General features: G+C 50.2%; 1 protein-coding gene across 2 annotated transcripts in view; it reads right to left on the bottom strand.

The window, feature by feature from the left end:
- LOC140429280 (uncharacterized) overlaps nt 1-26,148 on the bottom strand; it is a 172,240-nt gene that overhangs the window by 91,893 nt on the left and 54,199 nt on the right. For both annotated transcript variants that reach the window (XM_072516072.1, XM_072516073.1), the window contains exon 2: nt 8,492-8,628. In XM_072516072.1, the coding sequence (XP_072372173.1) occupies nt 8,492-8,626 (135 nt within the window). In that variant the 5' untranslated portion in view covers nt 8,627-8,628. The remainder of the gene's footprint in view (nt 1-8,491; nt 8,629-26,148) is intronic.

Here is a 26,148-nt window from a genome sequence, read left to right as displayed (position 1 = left end):
CTCACCAGGGGCAGGCAGCAGCAGCCAGGTTCATGGCATCGTGGCTGGCTCTGCTGCGCAGGAGGGCAGGAAGAACAATAGCAGGGCTATAGTGATAGGGGACTCAATCGTAAGGGGAATAGACAGGCAGTTCTGCGGACACAATAGAGAATCCAGGATGGCATGTTGCCCCCCCTGGTGCAGGGGTTAAGGATGCCTCGGAGTGGCTGCAGGACATTCGGGGGGGGGGGGGGTGAACAGCCAGCTGAAGAGGTGCACATAGGCACCAACTATATAGGTAAAAAACAGGATGAGATCCTACAAGCTGAGTTCAGGGAATTAAGAGTTGAAATAAAAAGTAGGACCTCAAAAAGGTAGTAATCTCAGGATGAACGTGTGGCTCGAGAGATGGTGCAAGAGAGAGGGATTCAAATTCCCGGGGCATTGGAACCGGTTCTGGGGAAGGTGGGACCAGTACAAACCAGGTCTGCATCTGGGCAGGACTGGAACCGATGTCCTTGGTGGGGTGGGGGGGTTGGTAGAGCTGTTGGGGAGGGTCTAAACTCATGTGGCAAGGGGATGGAATCCAGTGTAGGAAGTCGGAGGGAAGTAAAATGGGGCCAGAAACAAAAAGCAGTAAGGGGGAAAGTGTGAGCAGAGAAGCCATAGTCAAAAATCAAAAAGGGCCACAGTACAGGGTACAGTGACTGAGGAGAGTGTGAAAACGGAGGTGGCCAATGCAGGATTGAGGGTGTTGTACCTAAACGCGCACAGTATACGGAACAAGGTAAATTAGCTTGTTGCACACATTGAAATTGGCCGGTACGATGTTGTGGGCATCACAGAGACGTGGCTGCAAAGGGATCAGGGCTGGGATCTAAATATCCAAGGAAACAAAGAAAGGCAGACAAACTGAATATTTACTTTGCATCAGTCTTCACGGTGGAAAACACCAGTGGGATGCCAAGCTCCAGGTGAACCAGGGGGCAGAGGTGAGTGCAGTGACCATTACTAAGGAGAAGGTCCTGGGAAAACTAAAAGGTCTGAAGGTGAATAAGTCACCTGGACCGACACCACAGGGTCCTAAAAGAGATAGCTGAGGAAATTGTGGAGGCAATAGTGATGATCTTTCAGGAATCACTGGAGGCAGGAAGGATCCCAGAGGACTGGAAGGTGGCGAATGTAACACCACTGTTTAAGAAGGGAGGGAGGCAGAAGACGGGAAATTATAGGCCGGTTAGCCTGACTTCGGTCATTGGTAAGATTTGAGAGTCTGTTATTAAAGGTGAGATCGCGAAGTACTTGGAAGTGCATGGTAAAATAGGACTGAGTCAGCACAGCTTTGTCAAAGGGAGTTCATGTCTGACAAATCTGTTAGAGTTCTTTGAGGAGGTAACAAGCTAGTTAGACAAAGGAGAACCAGTGGACGTGATTTATTTAGATTTCCAGAAGGCCTTTGACAAGGTGCCGCATGGGAGACTGTTAAATAAATTAAGAGCTCATGGTGTTCAAGGTAAGATCCTGGCATGGATAGAGGATTGGCTGACTGGCAGAAGGCAAAGAGTGGGGATAAAGGGGTCTTTTTCAGGATGGCAACCGGTGACTAGTGGTGTGCGTCAGGGATCTGTGCTGGGACCACAACTTTTCACAATGTACATTAATGATCTGGAAGAAGGTACTGAAGGCACTGTTGCTACGTTTGCAGATGATACAAAGATCTGTAGAGGGACAGGTAGTATTGAGGAAGCAAGGTGGCTGCAGAAGGACTTGGACAAGCTAGGAGAGTGGGCAATGAAGTGGCAAATGAAATACAACGTGGAAAAGTGTGAGGATATGCACTTTGAAAGGAGGAATCTAGGCATAGACTATTTTCTAAATGGGGAAATGCTTCAGAAAGCAGAAGCATAAAGGGACTTCGGAGTCCTTGTTCACGATTCTCTCAAGGTTAATGTGCAGGTTCAGTCAGCAGTTAGGAATAAAAATGCAATGTTAGTATTCATGTCAAGAGGGCTAGAATACAATACCAGGAATGTACTTCTGAGGCTGTATAAGGCTCTGGTCAGACCCTATTTGGAGTATTGTGAGCAGTTTTGGGCCCCATATCCAAGGAAGGATGTGCTGGCCTTGGAAAGGGTCCAGAGGAGGTTCACTGGAATGAAGAGCTTGTCGTATGAGGAACGTTTGAGGACTCTGGGTCTGTACTCGTTGGGAGTTTAGAAGGATGAGAGGGGATCTTATTGAAACGTTCAAGATATTGCGTGGCCTGGATAGAGTAGACGTGGACAGGATGTTTCCACTTGTGGGAAAAGCTAGAACCAGAGGACACCATCTCAGATTAAAGAGACGATCCTTTAAAACAGAGATGAGGAGGAATTTTTTCAGCCAAAGGATGGTGAATCTGTGGAACTCTTTGCCGCAGAAGGCTGTGGACGCCAATTCACTGAGTGTCTTTAAGACAGAGATAGATAGGTTCTTGATTAATAGGGGGATCAGGGGTTATGGGGAGAAGGTAGGAGAATAGGGATGAGAAAATAACAGCCATGATTGAATGGCGGAGCAGACTCGATGGGCCGAATGGCCCAATTCTGCTCCTATGTCTTACGCTCTTATGGAATCCGTCCTGTTCCACTGGGTGGGTTGGATTAAAATCTGGGTGCAAGTGTTCTTCTTTCCACCTCTTTCTCTTACACGGTTGACAAGACAACTCAGATTCACTCCTAATCAAGTTCACTGACACCAAGTGTTATCTTGGTAACAGCAGCAATTAGCAGTAAATATGTTCAAATTGAAAGAGTAATCTTTGGAAATTTGATGCGCATGGACCAGTGGCTAATAGAGAAACATAGATAAATATAACAGTCAGTGTAGAGAGAGAGAGTTATATCAGTTCAAGTCAGTGACATTTGATCAGAAATGGGAAATGATAGACGTTTGAGCAAGTGAAGACCTTTGCAGTTCCAGAACATTTAATTAATTTTACTTCCAATTTCTAAGGCCTTCTAATCGTCCATCTCCGACTTGGAGTTTCCTCTCCCTTCCTTGATTTCTCGGTCTCCATTCCGGAGAATAAACTATCAACCGATATTCACGAGAAACCCACAGACTCCCCATTCTTCCACATCGCCTCACATCCTGCTCCCCATAGAATATACAGTGCAGAAGGAGGCCATTCGGCCCATCGAGCCTGCACCAACCCATTTAAGCCCTCACTTCCACCTTATCCCCGTAACCCAATAACCCCTCCTAACCTTTTTGGTCACCAAGGGCAATTTATCATGGACAATCCACCTAACCTGCATGTCTTTGGACTGTGGGAGGAAACCGGAGCATCCGGAGGAAACCCACGCAGACACGGGGAGAACGTGCAGACTCCGCACAGACAGTGACCCAGCAGGGAATTGAACCTGGGACACTGGCGCTGTGAAGCCTCAGTGCTATCCGCTTGTGCTACCGTGCTACCCACTTCCCCAGTTTTGCTGTCTATGTGCTGACGTGCTGGAGTGGGAGTTTTTGACTCAAGAGGCGAGAGTGAGCAATGGCTCACACATTTAAGGTGATAGATAGGGTGGAGGGCAGGAGAGAATAAAATGGCGAAGGGTTAAAGGTGGAAGGCCAAAGGGAGTTCTGGTTTCAAGTCCCACTTAGGGCGCAAGCACAAATAATGCAGCACAGTAGCATAGCGGTTAGCACAGTTGTTTCACAGCTCCAGGGTCCCAGGTATGATCCCCGGCTGGGTCACGGTCTGTGTGGAGTGTGCACGTTCTCCCCGTGTGTGCGTGGGTTTCCTCTGGGTGCTCCGGATTCCTCCTACAGTCCAAAGATGTGCGGGTTGGTGGATTGGCCATGATAAATTGACCCGTCCAAAAAAAAAAAGTGAAGTGGGGGTTGCTGGGTTACGGGGATAGGGTGGATTAGTGGGCTTCAGTAGGGTGCTCTTTGTAAGGACCGGTGCAACCTCGATGGGCCGAATGGCCTCCTTCTGCATTGTAAATTCTATGATTCTATGAATCACAGCCGATACTCCTAGTGCAATACTCAGGGAACATTTTACTGTCGGAGGTGCCACCTTTCAGACGAGATGTTAAAAAGATGCCCCATCAGCTGGCTTGAGTGGCTGTAAAAGCTCCCTTGGCATTATTTTGAAGAGGAGCTATCCCAGTGTCCAGACCAATATTCATTACTCAACCACAGAAACAGATCATATGGCCATTATCACATTGCTGTTTGTGGGGGCTTGCTGTGTGCAACCTGGCTGCCTTGTTTCCTATATTACAGCAGTGAGAAGTATTTCATTGGCTGTAAAGCACTTTGGGATGTCCAGGGATCATGAACAGTGCTATCTCTCCTCACCCACCCCCTATCAGGTATTTAAAAGCTTTTAGATTTCTAACTTTTCCCAGTTTTGCTAAACAGTCAAAGACCCGAATGTCAACTCCTTCCCTTGCATACATGCTGCCAGATCCACTGTGTATTTCTAGGTTTTTCTGCTTTTCCTTCAGATTTCCAGCATCTGCAGTATTTTGCTTTTGTAATATAACATAACTAAACTGACACAGGCCCAAATGGTTATTCTTCATATATTTGCAGGTGAGGAACATCACAGCTACGCTAATTTCTTCCCTCACTTAAACCTCTCCTCCAATCAAGATCAACTAACGCAGTGTTGGAGATTAAACCTGGGAACTTCCCTTCCCAGACTTCGGTGTCTCCATTTCTGGGGATAGTCTGTCTACTAATATTCATTTAAGTCCACCCACTCCCACAGCTACCTTAATTACACTTCCTTAAAACCGGCTTTCTGTAAGAACTCCACTTTATTTTCCCAGTTTCTCAGACTCATCTGTTCTGATGATGCCAACTTCCACAACAGTTCTTCCTTTTTCCTCGAACCAAAGATTCACCTCCCAACCCTACTGTGTATGTTTTCTTTATTCTTTCATAGAATGTGGGCATTGCTGACATGGCCAACATTTGTTGTCCATCCTGAATTGCCCTTGAACTGAGTGGCCATTTAAGAGTCAATCATATTCCTGTGGGGTCTGGACTCACATGTAGACCCGACCAGGTAAGGACAGCAGATTTCATTTCCTAAAGGGCATTAGTAAACAAGATGTCTTTTCCAACAATCAATCAATGATAATTTCATGGTCACCGTTACTGAAACTAGCTTTATATTCCAGATTTATTAATTGAGTTTAAATTTCAGAAGTTGCCGTGGTGGGATTTGAACCCAGTATCCGTAGAGTATTGTCTGGGCCTCCGAATTACTAATCCAGTCAAATTACCACTACGTCATCGTCTCCGTGTAAACAGTTGACATGAACGTCAACTGTGTCCAACCCACTTACCGTACTTCTGCCCTCACCCCTTCTCATCTCTCCCAGAACCACAATAGGGTTCCCCTTGTCCTCCTTTACCACCCCACCAGCTGCCACATTCAAAGGATCATCCTCTGCCACCTCTAGCATGATGTCACCACCAAACACATCTTGCCCTCCCCTCCTTGGTCAGCATTACGAAGGGACCATACCCTCCAGGGCATCCTGGTCCACTTCTGTCACCCTACAGCACATCAACCCCCTGCGCAATAGCACGGATTGTAACACCTGCCCCTTATAATAATCTTCATTGTCATAAGTAGGCTTACATTAACACTGCAATGAAGTTACTGCGAAAAGCCCCTAGTCGCCACACTCTGGCGCCTGTTCGGGTACACAGAGGGAGAATTCAGAATGTCCAATTCACATAATAGCACGTCTTTCGGATCGTGAGAGGGGAAACCGGAGCACCCGGAGGAAACCCACGCAGACACAGGGAGAATGTGCAGACTCCATACAGACAGTGACCCAAGCGGGAATCAAACTTGGGACCCTGACGCTGTGAAACCAAAATGCGAACCACTATGTTACCGTGCTGCCCCTTTGCTGTATTACTTTAAATTGAATTGAACCTGGGACACTGGCGCTGTGAAGCCTCAGTGCTATCCGCTTGTGCTACCGTGCTACCCACTTCCCCAGTTTTGCTGCCTATGTGCTGACGTGCTGGAGTGGGAGTTTTTGACTCAAGAGGCGAGAGTGAGCAATGGCTCACACATTTAAGGTGATAGATAGGGTGGAGGGCAGGAGAGAATAAAATGGCGAAGGGTTAAAGGTGGAAGGCCAATGGGAGTTCTGGTTTCAAGTCCCACTTAGGGCGTAAGCACAAATAATGCAGCACAGTAGCATAGCGGTTAGCACAGTTGTTTCACAGCTCCAGGGTCCCAGGTATGATTCCCGGCTGGGTCACGGTCTGTGTGGAGTGTGCACATTCTCCCAGTGTGTGCGTGGGTTTCCTCTGGGTGCTCCGGATTCCTCCTACAGTCCAAAGATGTGCGGGTTAGGTGGATTGGCCATGATAAATTGACCCGTCCAAAAAAAAAGTGAAGTGGGGGTTGCTGGGTTACGGGGATAGGGTGGATTAATGGGCTTCAGTAGGGTGCTCTTTGTAAGGACCGGTGCAACCTCGATGGGCCGAATGGCCTCCTTCTGCATTGTAAATTCTATGATTCTATGAATCACAGCCGATACTCCTAGTGCAATACTCAGGGAACATTTTACTGTCGGAGGTGCCACCTTTCAGACGAGATGTTAAAAAGATGCCCCATCAGCTGGCTTGAGTGGCTGTAAAAGCTCCCTTGGCATTATTTTGAAGAGGAGCTATCCCAGTGTCCAGACCAATATTCATTACTCAACCACAGAAACAGATCATATGGTCATTATCACATTGCTGTTTGTGGGGGCTTGCTGTGTGCAACCTGGCTGCCTTGTTTCCTATATTACAGCAGTGAGAAGTATTTCATTGGCTGTAAAGCACTTTGGGATGTCCAGGGATCATGAACAGTGCTATCTCTCCTCACCCACCCCCTATCACGTATTTAAAAGCTTTTATATTTTGCTGTATTACTTTAAATTCTTATTTGCTGCTCTCTTCTGCATGTTCAGGGGACCAAGCAGCACTACTTCTCTTTGCTTCCAAAGAATAAGTCATACTGGACTTGAAATGTTGACTTTGTTTCTCTCTTCACAGATATCGTCAGGCTTGCTGAGTATTTCCAGTATTTTGTTTTGATTTCAGATTTGCAGCATCAGCTTTTACGTATTAAAAAAACCTGGAAACTTCCCCAGTTCATATGTAATCAGTCCAACACTGGAAGTATTTATGCACACATGTAAAATTTGGGGGAAGCGACAATAATCTCCTTATATTAATAGTTGACACAGGAGCATAGGAAACTGGGGGCCCATAAACTTTTAACGAGAATGATTTTCTAGAATAAACATGCCATTTTATTTTGTCGTGGTTGTTCAGGTTCTGACTGCACTGCCTTCAAGGGTCGAATAGTCAGCCAGCAGAAATCCTTTGATAACAAATATTTACTCAACTCCCCTGCAACTTTGTTTAACTAAATTTACAGACTAGCCACATTTGAACAGGTTTGTAAATAATATTATGTAGTATTTTACACAAATGGCAAAAGTCTACGTGAAAAAGCTAGTTTAAACACATTGGCCGGGATTCTCCGACCCAGTGCCGGATCAGAGAATCCCCGGGGGGGACGCGAGAATCGCGCCCCACCGCCGGCTTACCAATTCTCCTCCGCAGATCCGGTCGGGAGCCGTTGAAAGCGCCCCCCCTGGCGATTCTACGGACCCCGATGGGCCCAGTGGCCGCCGAGTCCCGCCCGCGTGGGTTGCTCAGGTCCCACACAGCAGGCCCTAGAAGGTGTGTTTGCGGGGGCCCTCCTGGAAGGGGGGGGGGAGCCGTCTAGGGGCTTTTCACAGCAACTTATTTTGAAGCCTACTTGTGACAATAAGCGATTTTCATTTTCATTCATTTATTTATTCAGATCGTTTTCTAGTAAATGCATTATCATAGATTATCATAGAAGTTACAGTGCAGAAGGAGGCCATTCGGCCCATCAAGTCTGCAATGGCTCTTGGAAAGAGCACCCTACCCAAGGTCAACACCTCCACCATATCCGCATAACCCAGTAACCCTACCCAACACGAAGGGCAATTTTGGACACCAGGGGCAATTTATCATGGCCAATCCACCTAACCTGCACATCTTTGGACTGTGGGAGGAAACCGGAGCACCCGGAGGAAACCCACGCATGCACAGGGATGATGTGCAGACTCCGCACAGACAGTGACCCAAGCCGGAATCGAACCTGGGACCCTGGGGCTGTGAAGCAATTGTGCTATCCACAATGCTACCGTGCATTAAAGTGGAGAGCATTCTTATTTGGTCTGTGTATTAATATCAGTAACAAGCTCTAGCTTTCAAACTCAATGTAATATTTTTACTTTGGTTTTTAGTTAACATCATTGTTATGGGGCGGAACTGGAAATTATAACAATATGTAGATAAATTCTGAACCTCCGAAGATGAAAGTATCTACGGAGGTTCAGAATTTATGTGCTGAATACCTATTCTGCCAGAAAGCCTGGACGGAATATGCAGAGTGTCCTACCTTCCTTCTGTTGGGTAGTATGAAATACTCCAGCTTCTCAGGATCAGAGTACAGAAGATTAGACATGTATTCCTCTGCAGAATGCTCAATGTCTTCATGCTCGAATTCAGCAAGTAGATCCACAGGGAATGCCATCCCTACCAAAGAGAATCAAATTAATATAAATAAAAGATTAGGGAATTCTCTTGAGGGGTATCTTCACATCGAAATTGCGGTACATCAGTCATTTCCCTCCAGCATTTATGAAGATTCTTTCAGAAGTGTTGTGTCATCATTTTAGCAGGGGGTTTCTTGTTAATTCATTCATCAGTCCAAGCTGGAATTGCCTATTTTTAATTAAAAATGCAGAGCTTCGTATAGTGCCAAATCAAGCAAAACATACTTACACATGCATTTTTAAAAAATTACACCATCTTATTCATTAATATTTTGGGAATAATTTGACTTAATATTTTACAGGTCCAATGCACATATCACACAAAGTACCTTGTATTGACTCACAAGCAGACATAACTCGACATTGCTGTTCTGCTACTGTCCACCTGCTCAAAAAAATAACAACTTCAGCCTATTAGAATGCCCTAGAAACAATAAGCTCCTCTAAAATCTCTGGATGCTCACTGGTTCCCAGACACTGAAACCATGACAACAAAGGTTAACACCACATCAATGAATTCACCCCCCCTCCCTCCCCAAGGATAAAATGCCTTTGTCTTGCCCTAGTCACTAAGCACATGCTCATTGTCTTCTGAAACCCAAAATATTTTTTGCCTTCAAAACAAAATGCAAACATTGTTGACTGCAATTCAGAGAGATCGGTACTTCAGAGCATAGCTGTGCGATCTGAATTTCTAAAGACGTCTAAGTAAACCAAGTAAGGATGGGAAATACAGTACAAAACGACTTCCGGTTGCGGCTATGCGGAGCTAAGTCGCACATTCGGCAGCTCCCTCAAAAAACGGACCTTTGGGCTCTTTTCAGGGCCCCCAACGGTATTTTTTCGACGTTTCCCGCTGTGGGAAGGAGAGTACAATAGTTCCCCAACAGTATATGGCTTTTACCAGGAGTGAGGCGACCAAAAAAAGTGGTGGTGGACCCAAAGAAGGTGCGAGGGATAGAAGAACAAAATGGCAGCGGGCGGGGACCAGGCAGCGTGGATGCAGTGGGCGCAGGAGCAACAGGAGGTTATCCAGCGCTGCTTTAGGGAGATTAAAGCGGACCTGCTGGAGCCGATGAAGGCTTCTATCGACAAGCTGCTGGAGACACAGACGGCCCAGGGGGTGGCGATCCGCGAGGCCCGACAAAAGATCTCCGACAACGAGGACGAGATCTTAGGCCTGGCGGTAAATGTGGAGGCGCACGAGGCGCTCCACAAGAAATGGCAGGAGCAGTTCGAGGAGATGGGGAATCGGTCGAGGCGGAAGAACTTGTGGATTCTGGGCCTCTTGGAGGGGCCGGACGTGGGGGCCTCCCAGCCCCTATGTGGTCACCATGTTGAACTCGCTGATGGGAGCGGGGTCCTTCTAGGGGCCCCTGGAGCTGGAAGGGGCCCATAGAGTGCTGGCGAGGAGGCCCAAGGCTAACGAGCCTCCGCGGGCGGTGCTGGTGTGGTTTCATCGGTTCGTCGATCGGGAGTGTGTGCTCAGGTGGGCCAAGGAGAGGAGCAGCAGGTGGGAGAACGCGGAGGTTCGAATATACCAGGACTGGAGTGCGGAGGTGGCGAAGAGGAGGGCTGGGTACAATCGAGCGAAGGCGGTGCTGCACAGGAAGGGGGTGAAGTTTGGCATGTTGCAGCCGGCGTGACTGTGGGTCACCTACAAGGACCGGCACCATTATTTTGAGTCTCCGGAGGAGGCGTGGGCCTTTGTTGAGGCTGAGAAGTTGGACACAGATGGAGGGTCGGGATGGGCGTTTGGGGATTGCGGTTGATATGTTACTTTTTGAGCGTGGGTCCTTTGCTCGTTTTTTTCTTTCTGGTTTGGTGAGGGTGGTTAGGGCGGGTTGGGCACTGTTTTGGTTGGGTTGGTCGGGGGGCTCTTGGAGGGGAGTAAGCAAATGGAACAGGGTGGATGGACGGCAGTGTGATAGGGCCCCGCGGGGGAGGCCCGTGTTGGGGGTGAGTGGACTGGGCCTGTAAAAGGAGCTGCGTCAGAGGTGGCGGGGCTGGATAGATGGTAAGCGCGGGCTTTTTCCCACGCTGAAGACTGGAGGGGGCGGGGCTGGGGAAGCGAGGGTTGTTTCCCGCGCTTGGGATGGAAGGGGGAGGTGGAGAGCCTGCGGATGGGGAATGGAAGAGGAGGGTGTGTCACACAATGGGAGGAGTCGAAGGAGAGGTGGGAGTGGCCAGGGTCAGCAGGAGTCAGCTGACTTGCGGAAGTGCAATGGGGGTGGGGTGGGGGGAGTAAAGCAGCTAGGAGGGGTCCTAGCCGGGGGAGGGGGATGGGGGGGGGGGGGGGGGGGTCGAGTTGCTGCTGCTATGGTCAAGGGGGAGCTGGAGCGAGTGGGGGGGGGGGGGGTTCGAGACGGGTGTCTGCTGCTGTGGGGAACGGGCCGGACATGAGGTGCGGGCGCGTGGCTGGCCGAGGGGTCATGGCTAGTCGGCGGGGGAGGGGGTCGGGTAGCCCCCTGATTCGGCCGATAACCTGGAATGTAAGGGGACAGAACGGGCTGGTCAAGCGGGCCCGAGTGTTCGCGCACCTGAAGGGGCTGAAGGCGGATGTGGTCATGCTCCAGGAGACACACCTGAAGGTGGCAGACCAGGTAAGATTGAGGGTAGGTCAGGTGTTTCATTCGGGGCTGGATGCCAAAAATCGAGGGGTGGCGATCTTGGTGGGAAAGAAGGTGTCGTTCGAGGCGTCGAGCATTGTGGCAGACAATGGCGGTAGGTACGTAATGGTTAATGGTAAGCTGCAGGGAGAGAGGGTGGTACTGGTCAATGTGTATGCCCCGAACTGGGACGATGCGGGTTTTATGCGGCGTATGTTGGGTCGGATCCAAGATATGGAAGTGGGGGGCCTGATAATGGGGGGAGACTTTAACACGGTGTTGGATCCGGCACTGGATCGCTCCAGGTCTAGGACGAGTAGGAAGCCGGCAGCGGCTAAGGGGGTTTATGGACCAGATGGGAGGGGTGGACCCTTGGAGATTTGCAAGGCCGGGGGCTAGGGAACTTTCATTCTTTTCACATGTCTATAAGGCTTATTCCCGGATCGACTTTTTTATTTTGAGCAGGGCGCTGATAGCGAGAGTAGAGGATACTGAGTACTCGGCGATAGCCATTTCGGATCACGCCCCGCATTGGGTGGACTTAGAGCTGGGGGAGGAGAGGGACGAGCGCCCGTTGTGGCGTTTGGAGGTGGGGCTGTTGGCGGACGAGGAAGCATAGAGAGGTACCTGGAGGCCAATGATAAAGGGGAGGTCCGAGTGGGGATGGTATGGGAGGCGCTGAAGGCGGTGGTTAGGGGAGAGCTGATCTCCATTAGGGCCCACAAGGAGAGGAGGGAGCAGAAGGAGAGGGAGAGGCTGGTGGGGGAGATGGTGAGGGTAGACAGGAGGTATGCGGAGGTGCCTGAGGAAGGACTGTTGAGGAAGAGGCGCAGCCTCCAGGCCGAATTCGACCTGGTGACCACTAGGAAGGCGGAGGAAGGCCCAGGGGGCGATTTATGAGTATGGGGAAAAGGCAAGCCGGATGCTGGTGCATCAGCTTCGGAAGCGGGACGCAGCTAGGGAGATCGGGGGAGTTAAGGACAGGGGAGGGAGTGTGGTGTGGAGTGAGGTTGGCATCAATGGGGTCTTCAGGGACTTTTATGAGGAATTGTATCGGTCCGAGCCCCCACTGGAGGAGGGAGGGATGGGCCGCTTTCTGGACCAATTGAGGTTTCCGAAGGTGGAGGAGGGACTGGTGGCGGGATTGGGGGCCCCAATTGGACTGGAGGAGCCGACCAAAGGGATAGGGAGCATGCAGGCGGGGAAGGCACCGGGGCCGGACGGTTGCCCGGTCAAATTCTATAAAAAATATATGGACCTGTTGGGCCCGTTGCTAGTTAGGACCTTTAATGAGGCAAGGGAGGGGAGGGGCTTTGCCCCCGACAATGTCCCGGGCACTGATCTCCTTGACCCTGAAGCGGGACAAGGATCCCCTGCAGTGTGGGTCTTACAGGCCGATTTTGTTGCTAAAAGTAGATGCCAAGGTGCTGGCGAAGGTCTTTGCCACAAGGATTGAGGATTGTGTGCCGCAGGTCATCCACGAAGACCAGACGGGGTTCGTGAAGGGGAGGCAGTTGAAAGCGAATGTGCTGAGGCTTCTGAACGTCATCATGATGCCGGCGAGGGAGGGGGAGGCGGAAATAGTGGTGTCGATGGACGCTGAGAAAGCCTTCGATAGGGTAGAGTGGGGGTACCTGTGCGAGGTGCTGAAGAGGTTTGCGTTTGGGGAGCGGTTTGTCAGGTGGGTCAGGCTGTTGTACGAGGTCCCGATGACGAGTGTGGCCACGAACAGGAGGAGGTCCGAGTACTTTCGGTTGCACCGAGGGACGAGGCAGGGGTGACCCCTGTCCCCCCTGCTCTTCGCACTGGCGATTGAACCCATGGCTATGGCACTGAGGGAGTCGAGGAACTGGAGGGGGTTGGTGCGGGGTGGGGAGGAGCATAGGGTCTCGCTCTATGCGGACGACTTGCTATTATATGTGGCGGACCCGGTGGGGGGGGAAATGCGTAATGAGGATCCTCAGGGAATTCGGGGATTTCTCGGGGTACAAGCTCAACATGGGGAAGAGCGAGCTGTTCGTGGTCCACCCAGGGGACCAGGAGAGGGGGATTGGCAAGCTCCCACTAAAAAGGGCGGAGAGGAGCTTCAGGTATTTGGGGGTCCAGGTGGCCAGGAGCTGGGGGGCCCTGCATAGGCTTAATTTCACAAGGCTCGTGGAGCAAATGGAGGAGGAATTCAAGAGGTGGGACGCGTTGCCGCTGTCCTTGGCGGGTAGGGTGCAGTCAGTCAAAATGACGGTGCTCCCACGGTTTTTGTTCCTGTTCGAGTGCCTCCCCGTGTTTATCCCAAAGGCCTTTTTTAGGCGGGTCAATAGGAGCATAATGGGGATTGTGTGGGCGCGAGGGACTCCGAGGGTGAGAAGGGTGTTCCTGGAGCGGAGTAGAGATAGGGAGGGGCTGGCGCTGCCCAACCTCTTAGGTTACTACTGGGCCGCCAATGTGGCGATAGTGCGCAAGTGGGTGATGGAGGGGGCTGCATGGAAGAGGCTGGAGACGGCATCCTGTGTGGGTACGAGTCTGGGGGCGCTGGCAACGGCGCCGCTGCCGCTCCCTCCAAGGAGGTATACCACGAGCCCGGTATTGGCGGCTTCCCTCAAAATCTGGGGGCAGTGGAGGCGGCACAGGGGGGGAAGTTGGGGCCTCAGTGTGGACCCCAATACGGGGAAACCACCGGTTCGTCCCAGGGAGGGTTTTTGGGGTGGCACAGGGCAGGGATACGAAGGTTGGGTGACCAGTTTGTGGACGGGAAGTTCGCGAGCTTGGGTGAGCTGGAGGAGAAGTACGGGCTCCCCCCGGGGAACACCTTCAGGTACTTACAGGTAAGGGCGTTTGCCAGGCGGCAAGTGGTGGAATTCCCACAGCTGCTGCCACGCACAGTATAGGACAGGGTGCTCTCGGGGGGGTGGGTGGGAGTGGGGAAGATCTCGGAAACTTACCAGATGATGCAGGAGGAGGAGGAGGAGGCCTCGGTGGTGGAGTTGAAAGGTAAGTGGGAGGAGGATTTGGGACAGGAGATCGAGGAAGGGATGTGGGCAGATGCCCTCGGGAGAGTGAACTCTTCCTCATACGGTTTGAAGTGCTGCACAGAGAACACATGACCGGGACAAGGATGAGCCGGTTTTGTGGGGGCGAGGACAGGTGTGTTAGGTGCTCAGGGAGCCCAGCAAACCACACCCATATGTTCTGGGCATGCCCGCGCTGGAGGAACTTTGGAAGGGCATAGTGAGGACGGTGTCGAGGGTGGTAGGATCCAGGGTCAAACCAGGCTGGGGGCTCGCAATATTTGGGGTGGCAGAGGAGCCGGGAGTACAGGAGGCGAAAGAGGCCGGTATTCTGGCCTTTGCGTCCCTGGTAGCCCGGCGGAGGATTCTTCTTCAGTGGAAGGACGCGAGGCCCCCAAGCGTGGAATCCTGGATCAACGATATGGCGGGGTTTATTAAGTTGGAGAGGGTGAAATTCGCCTTGAGAGGGTCGGTACAAGGGTTCTTCAGGCAGTGGCAACCGTTCTTAGACTTCCTGGCAGAACAGTAGATATTGGTCAATGGCAGCAGCAACTTGGGGGGGGGGGGGGGTTTACTTTATTTATGTTTATTTACACTGGGGGATCTGGGGGGGGGGGGGGTGTATATATTTGCTATGTTGGCTTTGCGATAAGTTGGGGTGTTAATTTATTATTTATGTACAGGGGGAGGGGGGGGGGATGGAGGGTTGCTTTTTGACTGTTTTGTATTTAACCCTGTTGGGTTCCTTTTTCATTTTGTTATTGATATTCTGTGAAAACCTTAATAAAAATTTTTTTTTTTTTTTTTCTCAACAGTACAAAACACAGCTTGCACAAGCTACACTGAAAAATTGTCAGCAGCCTAGTTAGAAAGATGAATCTGCCTTCCCAAACGAAAAATTAAGACTACCCAGAAAGTGACACTTGCAGACCACGAGCAAGAGTAGGCATTTATTTGAATGTTGTGCCCAAGTGTCCAGTAGAATAGGTGAAAAAAAAAAAAAAAAAGAGTTCAACCCCTGCTGTGTATTCAGACTAATATGATATTCTGAGCGAATGGCATGCACCTAACTGTGCGTTCCAATGCAGAGGCTATATTTTGTCTTCCTTGATAAAGATTCATGCACCGACTCCTATAAATAGCACAGAAAGAAAAGTAAAATACTGTGGGTGCTGAAATGCAGAAATTAAAGGCAAAGAATGATGGCAATACTCAGCAGGACCTGCAGCATCTATGGAGAGAGAAACAAGGAGTTACCCTTTCAGGTCAACGGCCTTTTGAAAGGTTTGAGGTTAGGTCATTGACCTGAAAGGTTAACCCGGTTTCTCTCTCTGATGCTGCCAGGCCTGCTGAGTATTTCCAGCATCCTGTTTTCAATCACTTATAAAAACTGGTAAGAGTCAAATCCTACTCTTGCCTAGAGAACACTAGTTTGTGGTTTTGTTTGTGGTTTTGTAGGAATGCAACAAAAGGTCATGTGCTTCACCACCTCGCAAAACCAATTCAGCACATGCATTATGTACTACCTACAGATTCTACTGCGTCAGTAGGGATTACGCATTCTGGGACACCCCTCATTAGCAACGTTTCAGTGATATTCTGCTCGGCTTTTGAAAAATAAATCCAGAGATCTGTTTCCATATTCAGCAGAATGTCACATTAGCTCAGCTGGACAAAGTAAGTCAAAAGGTTGTGAAATGCAGAGGTTATCTTGCTTTTTCAAAGTTTGATACTATTATCAGAAAACAAAGACAAAGAAGATATGTGGCGTTGAGCAGGATTGAACATTAAAACATTTCCAAGATTTCTGACAAATTATCTGTACTGAAGTGAGTAAATTAACCCCAAATCGCACTCCAGTCGGAATAGGCCAGGTGGACAATTTGCCTCCAAAGGGGTACCTGGATTACATCAGATTCCTGCTGTTTAATGCAGGGCACTCAACTGACAGGCCATGGAGTGCTCATTGCATGGTTGGTTCAACCTTGGCTCTGTTATTATCAAAAGATCAAGGGTTCAAGCCCCATTCGTGTACCTGAACACAATTTAGTTGCATATTTGAGAGTGCAGTACTGAGAGTGTTATATTGCTGTCTTTCAAATAAGACATTACATTTTAGCCCCTTCTGGCTGTAAACATACATAGAAATAAAAGCAGGAGGAGGCCATTCGGCCCATCGAGCCTGCTCCTCCATTCATTATCATGGCTGATCATAAAGTTCAATACTCTGATCCCACGTTCCTCTGCCCCCACCCACATATCCCATGGTTCCTTTAGCCCCAAGAGCTATATCTAATTCCTTCTTAAATTACATAACGTTTTGGCCTCAACTACTTTCTGCAGTAGTGAATTCCACAGATTCACCACTTCCTGGGTGAAGAAATTTCTCCTCACCTCAGTTGTAGAAGGTTTACCGCTTATCCTCAAACTATGACCCCTAGTTCTGGATTCCTGCACCATCGGGAACATTCTTTCTGAATCTACCCTGTCTAATCCTGTTAGAATTTTATAAGTTTCTATGAGATCCCCTCTCACTCTTCTAAACTCAAATGAATATAATCCTAACCGACTTAGTCGCTCCTCATAGGACAATCCTGCCATCCCAGGAATCAAACTGGTAAACCTTTGCTTCACTCCCTCCATAGCAAGAACATCCTTCCTCAGACAAGGACACCAAAACAGCACACAATACTCCAAGTGTGGCCTCACCAATGGTCGAAACAATTGCAGTGAAACATTCCTATACTCAAATCCTCTCGCTATGAAGGCCAACATACCATTTGCATTCTTTACTGCCTGTGTACCTGCTTGCTTACTTTCAGCAACTGATGCACGAGGACACCACGGTCTCGTTGAGTATCCACCCCTCAATTTACAGCCATTTGAATAATATGCCTTCCAATAATCCGCCTTCCTATTTTTGCTACCAATGCATATATAACCTTACATTTATCCACATTATACTGCATCTGCCATGCATATGCCCATTCACTCAGCTAGTCCAAATACCGCTGAAGCATCTCTGCAACCTTCTCACAGCTCATCCTCCTACCCAACTTTTTATCATCTGCAAATTTAGAGACAATACATTTAGTTCCCTCATCCAAATCATTAATGTATAATGTGAACAGTTGGGGTCCTGGCACAGATCCCTCGGGTACCCCACTGCCTGCCAATCGGAAAAAGACCCATTTATTCCAACTTTTTGCTCCCTGTCTACTAGCCAGCTTTCTATCCATCTCAAGACACTACCTGCAATCCCATGTGTTTTAACTTTAACTTTACATAATAATCTGCTATGGGAGACCTGTCGAAAGCCTCCTAGAAGTCTAAATAAACCACATCCACCGGGTCTCCCTGGTTAACTCTACTAGTTACATCGTCAAAGTATTCCAGTAGATTTGTCAAACTGGATTTCCCTTTTGTAAATCCTTGCTGACTTTGTCTGATTCTACAACTGCTTTCCAAATGCGGTGCTATGAAATCCTTGATAATGAACTCTAGCAACTTCCCGACTACCGACGTTAGGCTCACTAATCTATAGCCCCCCGTTTTCTCTCCATTTTCCTTTTTGAATAGAGGGAGGTTATATAAGCTATCCACCAATCTGAAGGAACCATTCCTGATTGCAAAGAATTTTGAAAAATGGCCACCAATGGATCTATAATTCTAGGGCCACTTCCTGAAGTACTCTGGGATGAAGAATAGCAGTTCTCCTTCAATCCCATTAATTTCCCCAGAACCATTTCTTTACTAATACTAATTTCCTTCAGCTCCTCACTGAAACGTGCGTTTCTCAGAACTTCCGGTACATTATTCATGCCTTCCTTTGTGAAGACAGATACTAAATACGCATTTAGTTCCGCAGCCATTTCTTTGTCCCACTTTATGAATTCCTCCTGTCCCAACTGTAAAATCATTTGTTTTTAATCAATCTTTTTCTCTTTACATATCTATAAAAACTTTTTAGTCAGTTTTCATGTTCCCCACTAGCTTACTTCCATATTGTATGTTCCCCTTCTTAAATCAAGATTGCAAGGCACTTTATTTTGATGATAAGGGAGTTCATTCGTTATAATCACCACCACTTAAGCCCCATGTCCATAAAATTAACGAGAATGACCCCATAGCTGATGGCGACACACACACACACACACACACACACACACACACACACACACACACACACACACACACACAGAGACACACTCCCGTGGCCTAGTGGTGTACTGTAGGTCACGGAACTGGCAATCCACAAACCTAGAACAATACTCCGGGGTTCCAGGCTCGAATCCCACCGTGACAGACACGGGTGAGCTGGAAGATTAGAGTGGAGGCAGTGGTGTAGTTGTAGAGACCCAGGGTAATTCTCTGGGTATTCAGATTCGGATCCCACCACTGCAGATGTTAAAATTTGAATACAATTGAAATCGGGACAATTGAAGTCGAATGATGACCACGATTGTCAAAAAAAAACATCTGGTTCACTAGTGCTTTTTAAGGACATCTTGTGGCGTAATGTTAGCGACATTGATCCAGAGCTTCTGCTTCTGAGCCAGAAGCTCTGGATCAGAGTCACACCCTTGGACAATGTCCAAGGAAGGTGCGTTCTTAACGTGGCCAAATAGGTCCAGTATCAACCTGCAAAATCCTTCCAACACACACCAATTTCAGGTGGTATGAGTGGAAGAGACTCCTGGTCAGCCATGCTTGATGTGGAGCAGCACGCCCCCTCAAACTATAACCCCTAGCGACAGCCTAGCAACCTGTTCCAGGAGAAAATTCACTATTGGATCAGATGAAACTTTGCCTTGCACAACACTAGGTGCAGGAAGAGATTCAGCAACAAATAAAGTATAAAATTGCCCAGACAGTAACAGTTTGAACAAACATTGCAATTCTCAATCAGCTAGTTGCCTGCTAGGTCTCCAGAATGGCATCAGTTTCTGCCTTCATCAACCACATGGACACATCACCGGAAAGGGGGAGGAACAGCAGCCATGGTTTTCTTTTTAACTCCCTCGTTCAAGGACATTATTAAGCCAACTTTGCTGCATCTACAACCATTCAAAGAAATGGGATGCACGGTAGCATTGTGGATAGCACAATTGCTTCACAGCTCCAGGGTCCCAGGTTCAATTCCGGCTTGGGTCACTGTCGGTGCGGAGTCTGCACATCCTCCCCGTGTGTGCGTGGGTCACCTCCGGGTGCTCCGGTTTCCTCCCACAGTCCAAAGATGTGCAGGTTAGGTGGATTGGCCATGATAAATTGCCCATGGTGTCCAAAATTGCCCTTGGTGTTGGGTGGGGTTACTGGATTATGGGGATAGGGTGGAGGTGTTGATAGGGTGCTCTTTTCAAGAGCCGGTGCAGACTCGATGGGCCGAATGGCCACCTTCTGCACTGTAAATTCTATGATAATCTATGAAATAAGAAATGAGTTAAGTCAGCACTGAACTGCTCAGTAACACAGCATGTTGGCACTGAGCCATAAATACATGTTCAGATGCCAAAGAACGTTTAAAAAAGGTAGCAATCTATCGAACAAGAACTTCCCTTTAAATGCATGTCTCAAATTCAGCATATATAATATGTAATGGGGAATATAATGCATAGTGGGGAATGCTGTTGAATTTTTTCAACAGTCGCCATTTACTGGTGCATTCAATGACAACACTTCTACCAATTAATCAACACTCATCGACCCGAAAGACCTGAACAACAACATCATGAGGGAACACTACCCCATACCCAAACGGGAAGAAATCACGAGCGAAATGGCCAGGGCTAAAATTTTCACCAAGCTTGATGCCTCAAAGGGTTTTTGGCAGATTCAACTGGATCAGTCCAGCAGGAAGCTGTGCACTTTCAACACTCCCTTTGGCAGATACTGCTACAATAGGATGCCGTTTGGCATCATCTCGGCATCCGAGGTATTTCATCGCATCATGGAACAGATGATGGAGGGCATCGAAGGGGTGCGAGTCTATGTTGACGACGTCATCATCTGGTCCACCACACCACAGGAGCACATCAGTCGTCTCCAGCGTGTCTTTGCACGGATAAGAGATCAGGGCCTGCGCCTCAACCGAGCCAAGTGCTCTTTTGGCCAAACTGAGCTAAAGTTTCTGGGGGACCACATATCCCGGTCAGGGGTGCGGCCGGATGCCGACAAAGTGGCAGCTATCGCAGCCATGCTGCAGCCGGTAGACAAGAAGGCAGTGTTACGCTTCCTCGGGATGGTCAACTTCCTGGGGAAGTTTATTCCCAACCTTGCCTCGCACACAACGGCTCTTCGTCACCTGGTCAAGACGACAACGGAATTCCAACGGCTGCCCGCACACCAGAAGGAATGGGAGGAGCACAAGATCAAGCTCACCACCGCCCCGGTATTGCCGTTCTTCGACACCACTCGGGACACAAAGATCTCGACTGATGCCAGCCAGTCTGGCATTGTGGTGGTACTCCTGCAACGGGATGACACTGCATCATGGGCCCCGGTCGCCTATGCCTCGCGGGCCATGACCCCCACAGAACAGCGCTCTGCGCAGATTGAAAAGGAGTGCCTGGGTTTGTTGACCGGCATCAACAAATTCCACGATGTGTCTGGTCTTCCGCAGTTCACTGGAGACCGACCATCGCCCCCTGGTCGCCATCATTCAGAAGGACCTCAACGATATGTCCCCTCGCCTCCAGCGCATTCTGCTCAAGCTCCGGAGGTACAATTTCCAACTGGTCTACACCCCAGGAAAGGACCTCATCATCGCAGATGCCCTGTCCAGAGCAGTGAACACACCGCCCGAATCGGAGGGGTTCGTTTGTCAGGTCGACGCACAAGTAGCCTTCACATCGGCCAATCTGCCGGCTACTGATGCACGTCTGGCCCACATTCGCCGTGAGACTGCGGCTGACCCCCTTCTACAACGTGTGATGCGCCACATGACAGAAGAGCGGCTCAAGGGGCAGTGCCCACAATTCTACAATGTCCGGGACGACTTGGCCGTCATTGATGGTGTCCTCCTAAAGTTGGACCGGATTGTGATCCCACACAGCATGCACCGGCTTGTCCTCGAACAATTGCACCAAGGCCATCTTGGGGTTGAAAAGTGCAGGCGGAGGGCCCGAGATGCTGTGTACTGGCTGGGCATCAGCGACGACATTGCTAACATGGTGCTCAACTGCCCCACCTGCCAAAAGGTTTCAGCCGGCACAACCCCTTGAGACACTTCAGCCCCACGAGTTGGTCACGTCCCCCTGGGCAAAGGTGGGCGTGGACCTCTTTCATGCGCTCGGCAGGGACTACATCATTATAATTGACTATTTTTCAAATTATCCGGAGGTCATACGCCTGCAAACTTGACATCATCGGCTGTCATCAGAACATGAAAAGAAACCTTTGCTCGCCATGGAATTCCGCTCACCGTCATGTCTGACAGCGGACCCTGTTTTGCGAGCCAAGAATGGTCTCCTTTTGCCGCTGCATACGACTTCACACATGTGACGTCCTGCCCTTTGCATCCCCAGTCGAATGGCAAGGCGGAAAAGGGCGTCCATATCGTGAAGCGGCTGCTGATGCCGGATCGGACTTCTGTTTAGCCGTGCTGGCCTATCGCTCGGCCCCACTGTCCACAGGCCTCTCGCCAGCCCAGCTGTTGATGGGTCGCACCCTCAGGATCACTGTGCCGTCCATTCATGTTCCTAAACCCGACCATGCTCCAGTACTGCAAAGGATACGACAGCAGCGTGCTCAGCAGAAGGTGGCACATGACGCTCGGGCAACTGATCTTCCTGCCCTGGCGCCTGGAGACAACGTCCGCATACACCTACCGGAGAGAGTGGCTGGTCGGCAACCGCCGAAGTTCTCCGCCGCGTGGCTCCCCGCTCGTTCCTGGTTCGCCTGCCTGATGGCTCAATTCGCCGGCGTAATCGGCGGGCCCTTCGGCTGCTTCTGCGCTCGCTCCATGATCATGCACCGGTGCCACGCCCGCCTGTTGTCCCTGGTGTCGACTTCGTTGAGCTTCCTGCCACTCTGCCTATTCCGCTCTCGCCCGTGGCCAGGCCCATTCCTCAGCCGGTGGATCCTGACCCACCCTTGAGGCGGTCAACCCGAATTCATCGCCCACCTAATAGACTGGACTTATAGCCTGATTGCACATTGGACTCACTGAATTGTTTTGCTGTTAACGTGTTTCTTTCTTGTCATTCCAGAAGTTCTCCGGGCTACTAGGGAGGCAAAGGCCAAGACGTCGGCCTCTTTCACCCCCTGAACTCCCGGGTCTTTGGATACTCCAAAGATCGCTATCTCTGAACTCGGCACCACCCGTGTTTTAAGCACCTTGGGCATTGCCCTCGCGAACCCTTGCCAGAACTCTCTAAGCTCCGGGTATGCCCAAAACATGTGGACATGGTTTGCAGGGCCGCCCTTGCACCTCATACAACTGTCTTCTACCCCCAAAAACTTGCTCATTGTCACTGCAGTCATGTGTGCCCGGTGGACCACCTTAAATTGAATTAGACGGAGCCTGGCACATGATAAGGAGGAATTATCCCTGCCCAGTACCTCTGCCCACAGACCCGCTTCCAACTCCTCACCTAGCTCCTCCTCCCACTTGCCCTTGAGCTCACTGGGGTTTCCTCCACCTCCTGTAGTTCCTGGTAGATATCCAACACCTTCCCCTCCCCTACCCAGGTGCCGGAAACCACCCTGTCCTGTATCCTCAGTAGCGGCAGCGTCGGAAAGGCTACTACCTGTTTTTTCAGGAAGGCTCGTACTTGCAGATATTTAAAGGTGTTTCCTGGCGGCAGATTAAATTTGTCCTCTAGCGCCTACAAACTGGGAAATCTTCCATCTCTAAACAGGTCTCCCATCCTTCTGATGCCTGCCCTCTGTGCCAGCTCTGGAACCCACCATCCATCCTAGCCGGGACAAACCTGTGGTTGTTACATATGGGGTCCAGACCGACGCTCCCTCCACCTTCTTGTACCTCCTCCACTGTCCCCAGATCCACAGTGTCGCCATCACCACTGGACTTGTCGCGTAACGGGTCGGCGAGAACGGCAAAGGAGCAGTTATCAAAGCTCCAGACTAGTACCTTTACATGGCGCCGCCTCCAGCTGCTCCCACGCCGCCCCCCGCCCCCCCAATCGCCCACTTCCTAATCATAGCTATATTGGCTGCCAAGTAGTAGTTGAGAAAGTTCAGCAGCCACCTTTTAAAGTCCCCTTCCATTTGCTCCTTTCTCTACCATCCTGAGTGGCAGCTCTTTCAGTCTCTCCTCCTGCCCCTTGGCCTGTATCACAAACAACTCGCTCTTTCCCATGTTCAGTTTGTACCCTGAAAAACTACCAAAATCCCTCAGGATCCGCAGAACCTCCCCCATCCCCTCCACAGGGTCAGAAATGTACAGTAGCAAATCATCCGCGTATAGCGAGACCCGATGTTCCACCGCCCCCCCCCCCTCCGAACCAGTCCCCGCCAGTTCCTCGAGGCTCTCAGCACCATAGCTAGCGGTTCTATAGCTAGGGCAAATAATAACAGGGAGAGGGGACACCCCTGTCTCGTTCGTCAGTGAAGCTCGAAGTACCGCGACCTCAGCCGGTTTGTACATACACTTGCTACAGGCGCCTGGTACAGCAATTTCACCCAGCCAATAAAGCCCTCACCAAACCCAAACCTCCCCAGCATTTCCCACAGGTACTCCCACTCCACTCAGTCAAAGACTTTCTCTGCGCCCATCGCTGTTACCCTGTCGCCTCCCCTCCCTCTGAGGGCATCATAATAATATTCAAAAGTCTCCGGACATTGGTATTGAGTTGTCTGCCTTTAACAAACCCAGTCTGGTCTTCCTCTATCACCCCTGGGACGCAATCCTCAATTCTTGTGGCCAGAATCTTAGCTAGCAATTTGGCATCCACGTTTAAAAGCGAAATTGGCCTGTATGACCCGCAATGTTCCGGGTCCTTCCCTTGTTTAAGAATGAGTGAGATCAAGGCCTGTGACATTGTTGGGGGGAGGGTTCCTTTCTCTCTCGCCTCACTGAAGGTCCTCATCAGGAGTGGGTTCAATATTTATGAAAATTCCTTATAGAATTCTACCTGGTAACCGTCCGGCCCCGGGGCTTTACCCGATTGCATGCACTCTATACCCTTGACAACCTCCTCCAATTCAATCGGGGCCCCCAACCCCTCCACCAGGTCCTCTTCCACCTTTGGAAACCTCAACTGGTCCAAAAATTGCCTCATCCCTTCCGCTCCCGTCGGGGGCTCCGACTCGTATAGTTTACTATAGAACTCCTTAAAGACTCCGTTCACTCCCCCTGGATCCAAGATAATGTTACGCTCCTTATTCTTTACTCCCCCGATTTCCCTGGCCTCCTCCCTCTTTCGCAGTTGGTGTGCCAGCATTCTACTCGCTTTCTCCCCGTACTCATAGACTGTCCCCCTTGCCTTCCTCAGCTGTGCTACAGCTTTTCCTGTGGTCAGCAGTTTAAACTCCGCCGCTCCCTCAGTAGCCCCGCCTCGGGGGCCTCCGCGTATCTCCTGTCCACTCGGAGTATCTCCTCCACCAGTCTCTCCTCTCTGCTCTTTCTCTCTTTTCCCTATGGGATTGAATTGAGATGAGCACCCCCCCCACCCCCCACTCCATAAAACCCTTCAGTTCCTTAGCCACAGCCAGTCGCTTCCCTGTCCTGGACTTCGACCGGTCCAGCTCAGGGTCAATGACTGTGTTAAAGTCTTCCCCCATGATCAGGTTGTGTGACTCCAAGTCCGGGATTTTGCTAAGCATGCGTCTCATAAATTCCTCATCATCCCAATTCGGAGCATAGACGTTCACAAACACCACCCGGACCCCCTTCCACTTTCCTCTCACCATTATATACCTGCCCCCCTCATCTGCCACAATTCTCCCAGCCTCGAATGCTACACCCTTACTGATCAGAATTGCTACCCCCCTGGTCTTCGAATCCAGCCCGGAATGGAACAGCTGGCCTACCCATCACTTTCTCAATCTATTATGATCTGCGAGCTTTAATTGCGTCTCCTGAAGCATTGCTACGTATGCCTTTAACCCCTTTAGATGCGCGAACAAACGCGCTCTTTTGACCGGCCCATTCAAACCCCTCACATTCCACATGATCAGCCTGGATGGGGGGGGGGGCCAACCAGCCAGCCAACCCCCCCCTGGCAACTAGCCATCGCCCTTTTCTGGCCAACCTAGAGCCTGCACCCTTTGCTTCCTCGAGCGCCCCCGACCCTCAATTGGTACCCCAAAATTGAAACCTCCTCTGTTAGCAAAGCAGCAACCCCACCTCCCCTCTTTCCCTCCCTCCCTCCCTCCCCCCCCCCCCCCCCACCGGCCAACAGCCCCACAACCCAAAACCCCCCCGCCAAGCACCAGCTGAGCACTTGCTGACCCCCCACTACGCACCTGAGAGTCAGCTGACCCATGCTGATCCCGGCAGCTCCCGCCCCTGGCGCCGCACAGACTGTCGGCTCATTGTCCGGACCCCTCTCCCCACATGAATAAACCAATTAAACTACCTCTCCAGCCCCAGTGAGTAAATAGTAATACTAAACGAAAAATAAACAGAAGACACTAACATTGCCCGTGAGGAGACACTTGTTGAACCAAGGCTCCAACTTCCCGAAAAATGGCACTAAGTACAGGGCCCCCTCCCCCCTCCATATCTCAACTTTGCCGAAAATACTGCATCCTCGAGCCACCACCACAGCCCTTACACGCACACAACATTGTATACTATCTTATATTAGAAACGGTACAGGGTTACCCAGCCCCACCGCTACATTCCACCAAAGCTTAACTGTCCTTTAATTCGAGTGCAGCTTTTCTTGTTTGATGAATGACCACACCTCATCCGGTGTCTCAAAA

The sequence above is a fragment of the Scyliorhinus torazame genome, chromosome 9 (genome assembly GCF_047496885.1).
Source record: "Scyliorhinus torazame isolate Kashiwa2021f chromosome 9, sScyTor2.1, whole genome shotgun sequence".
Taxonomy (NCBI): Eukaryota; Metazoa; Chordata; class Chondrichthyes; order Carcharhiniformes; family Scyliorhinidae; genus Scyliorhinus; species Scyliorhinus torazame.
Note: the sequence above shows the minus strand (reverse complement) of the source record. Positions and strands in the feature narration are given on the sequence as shown.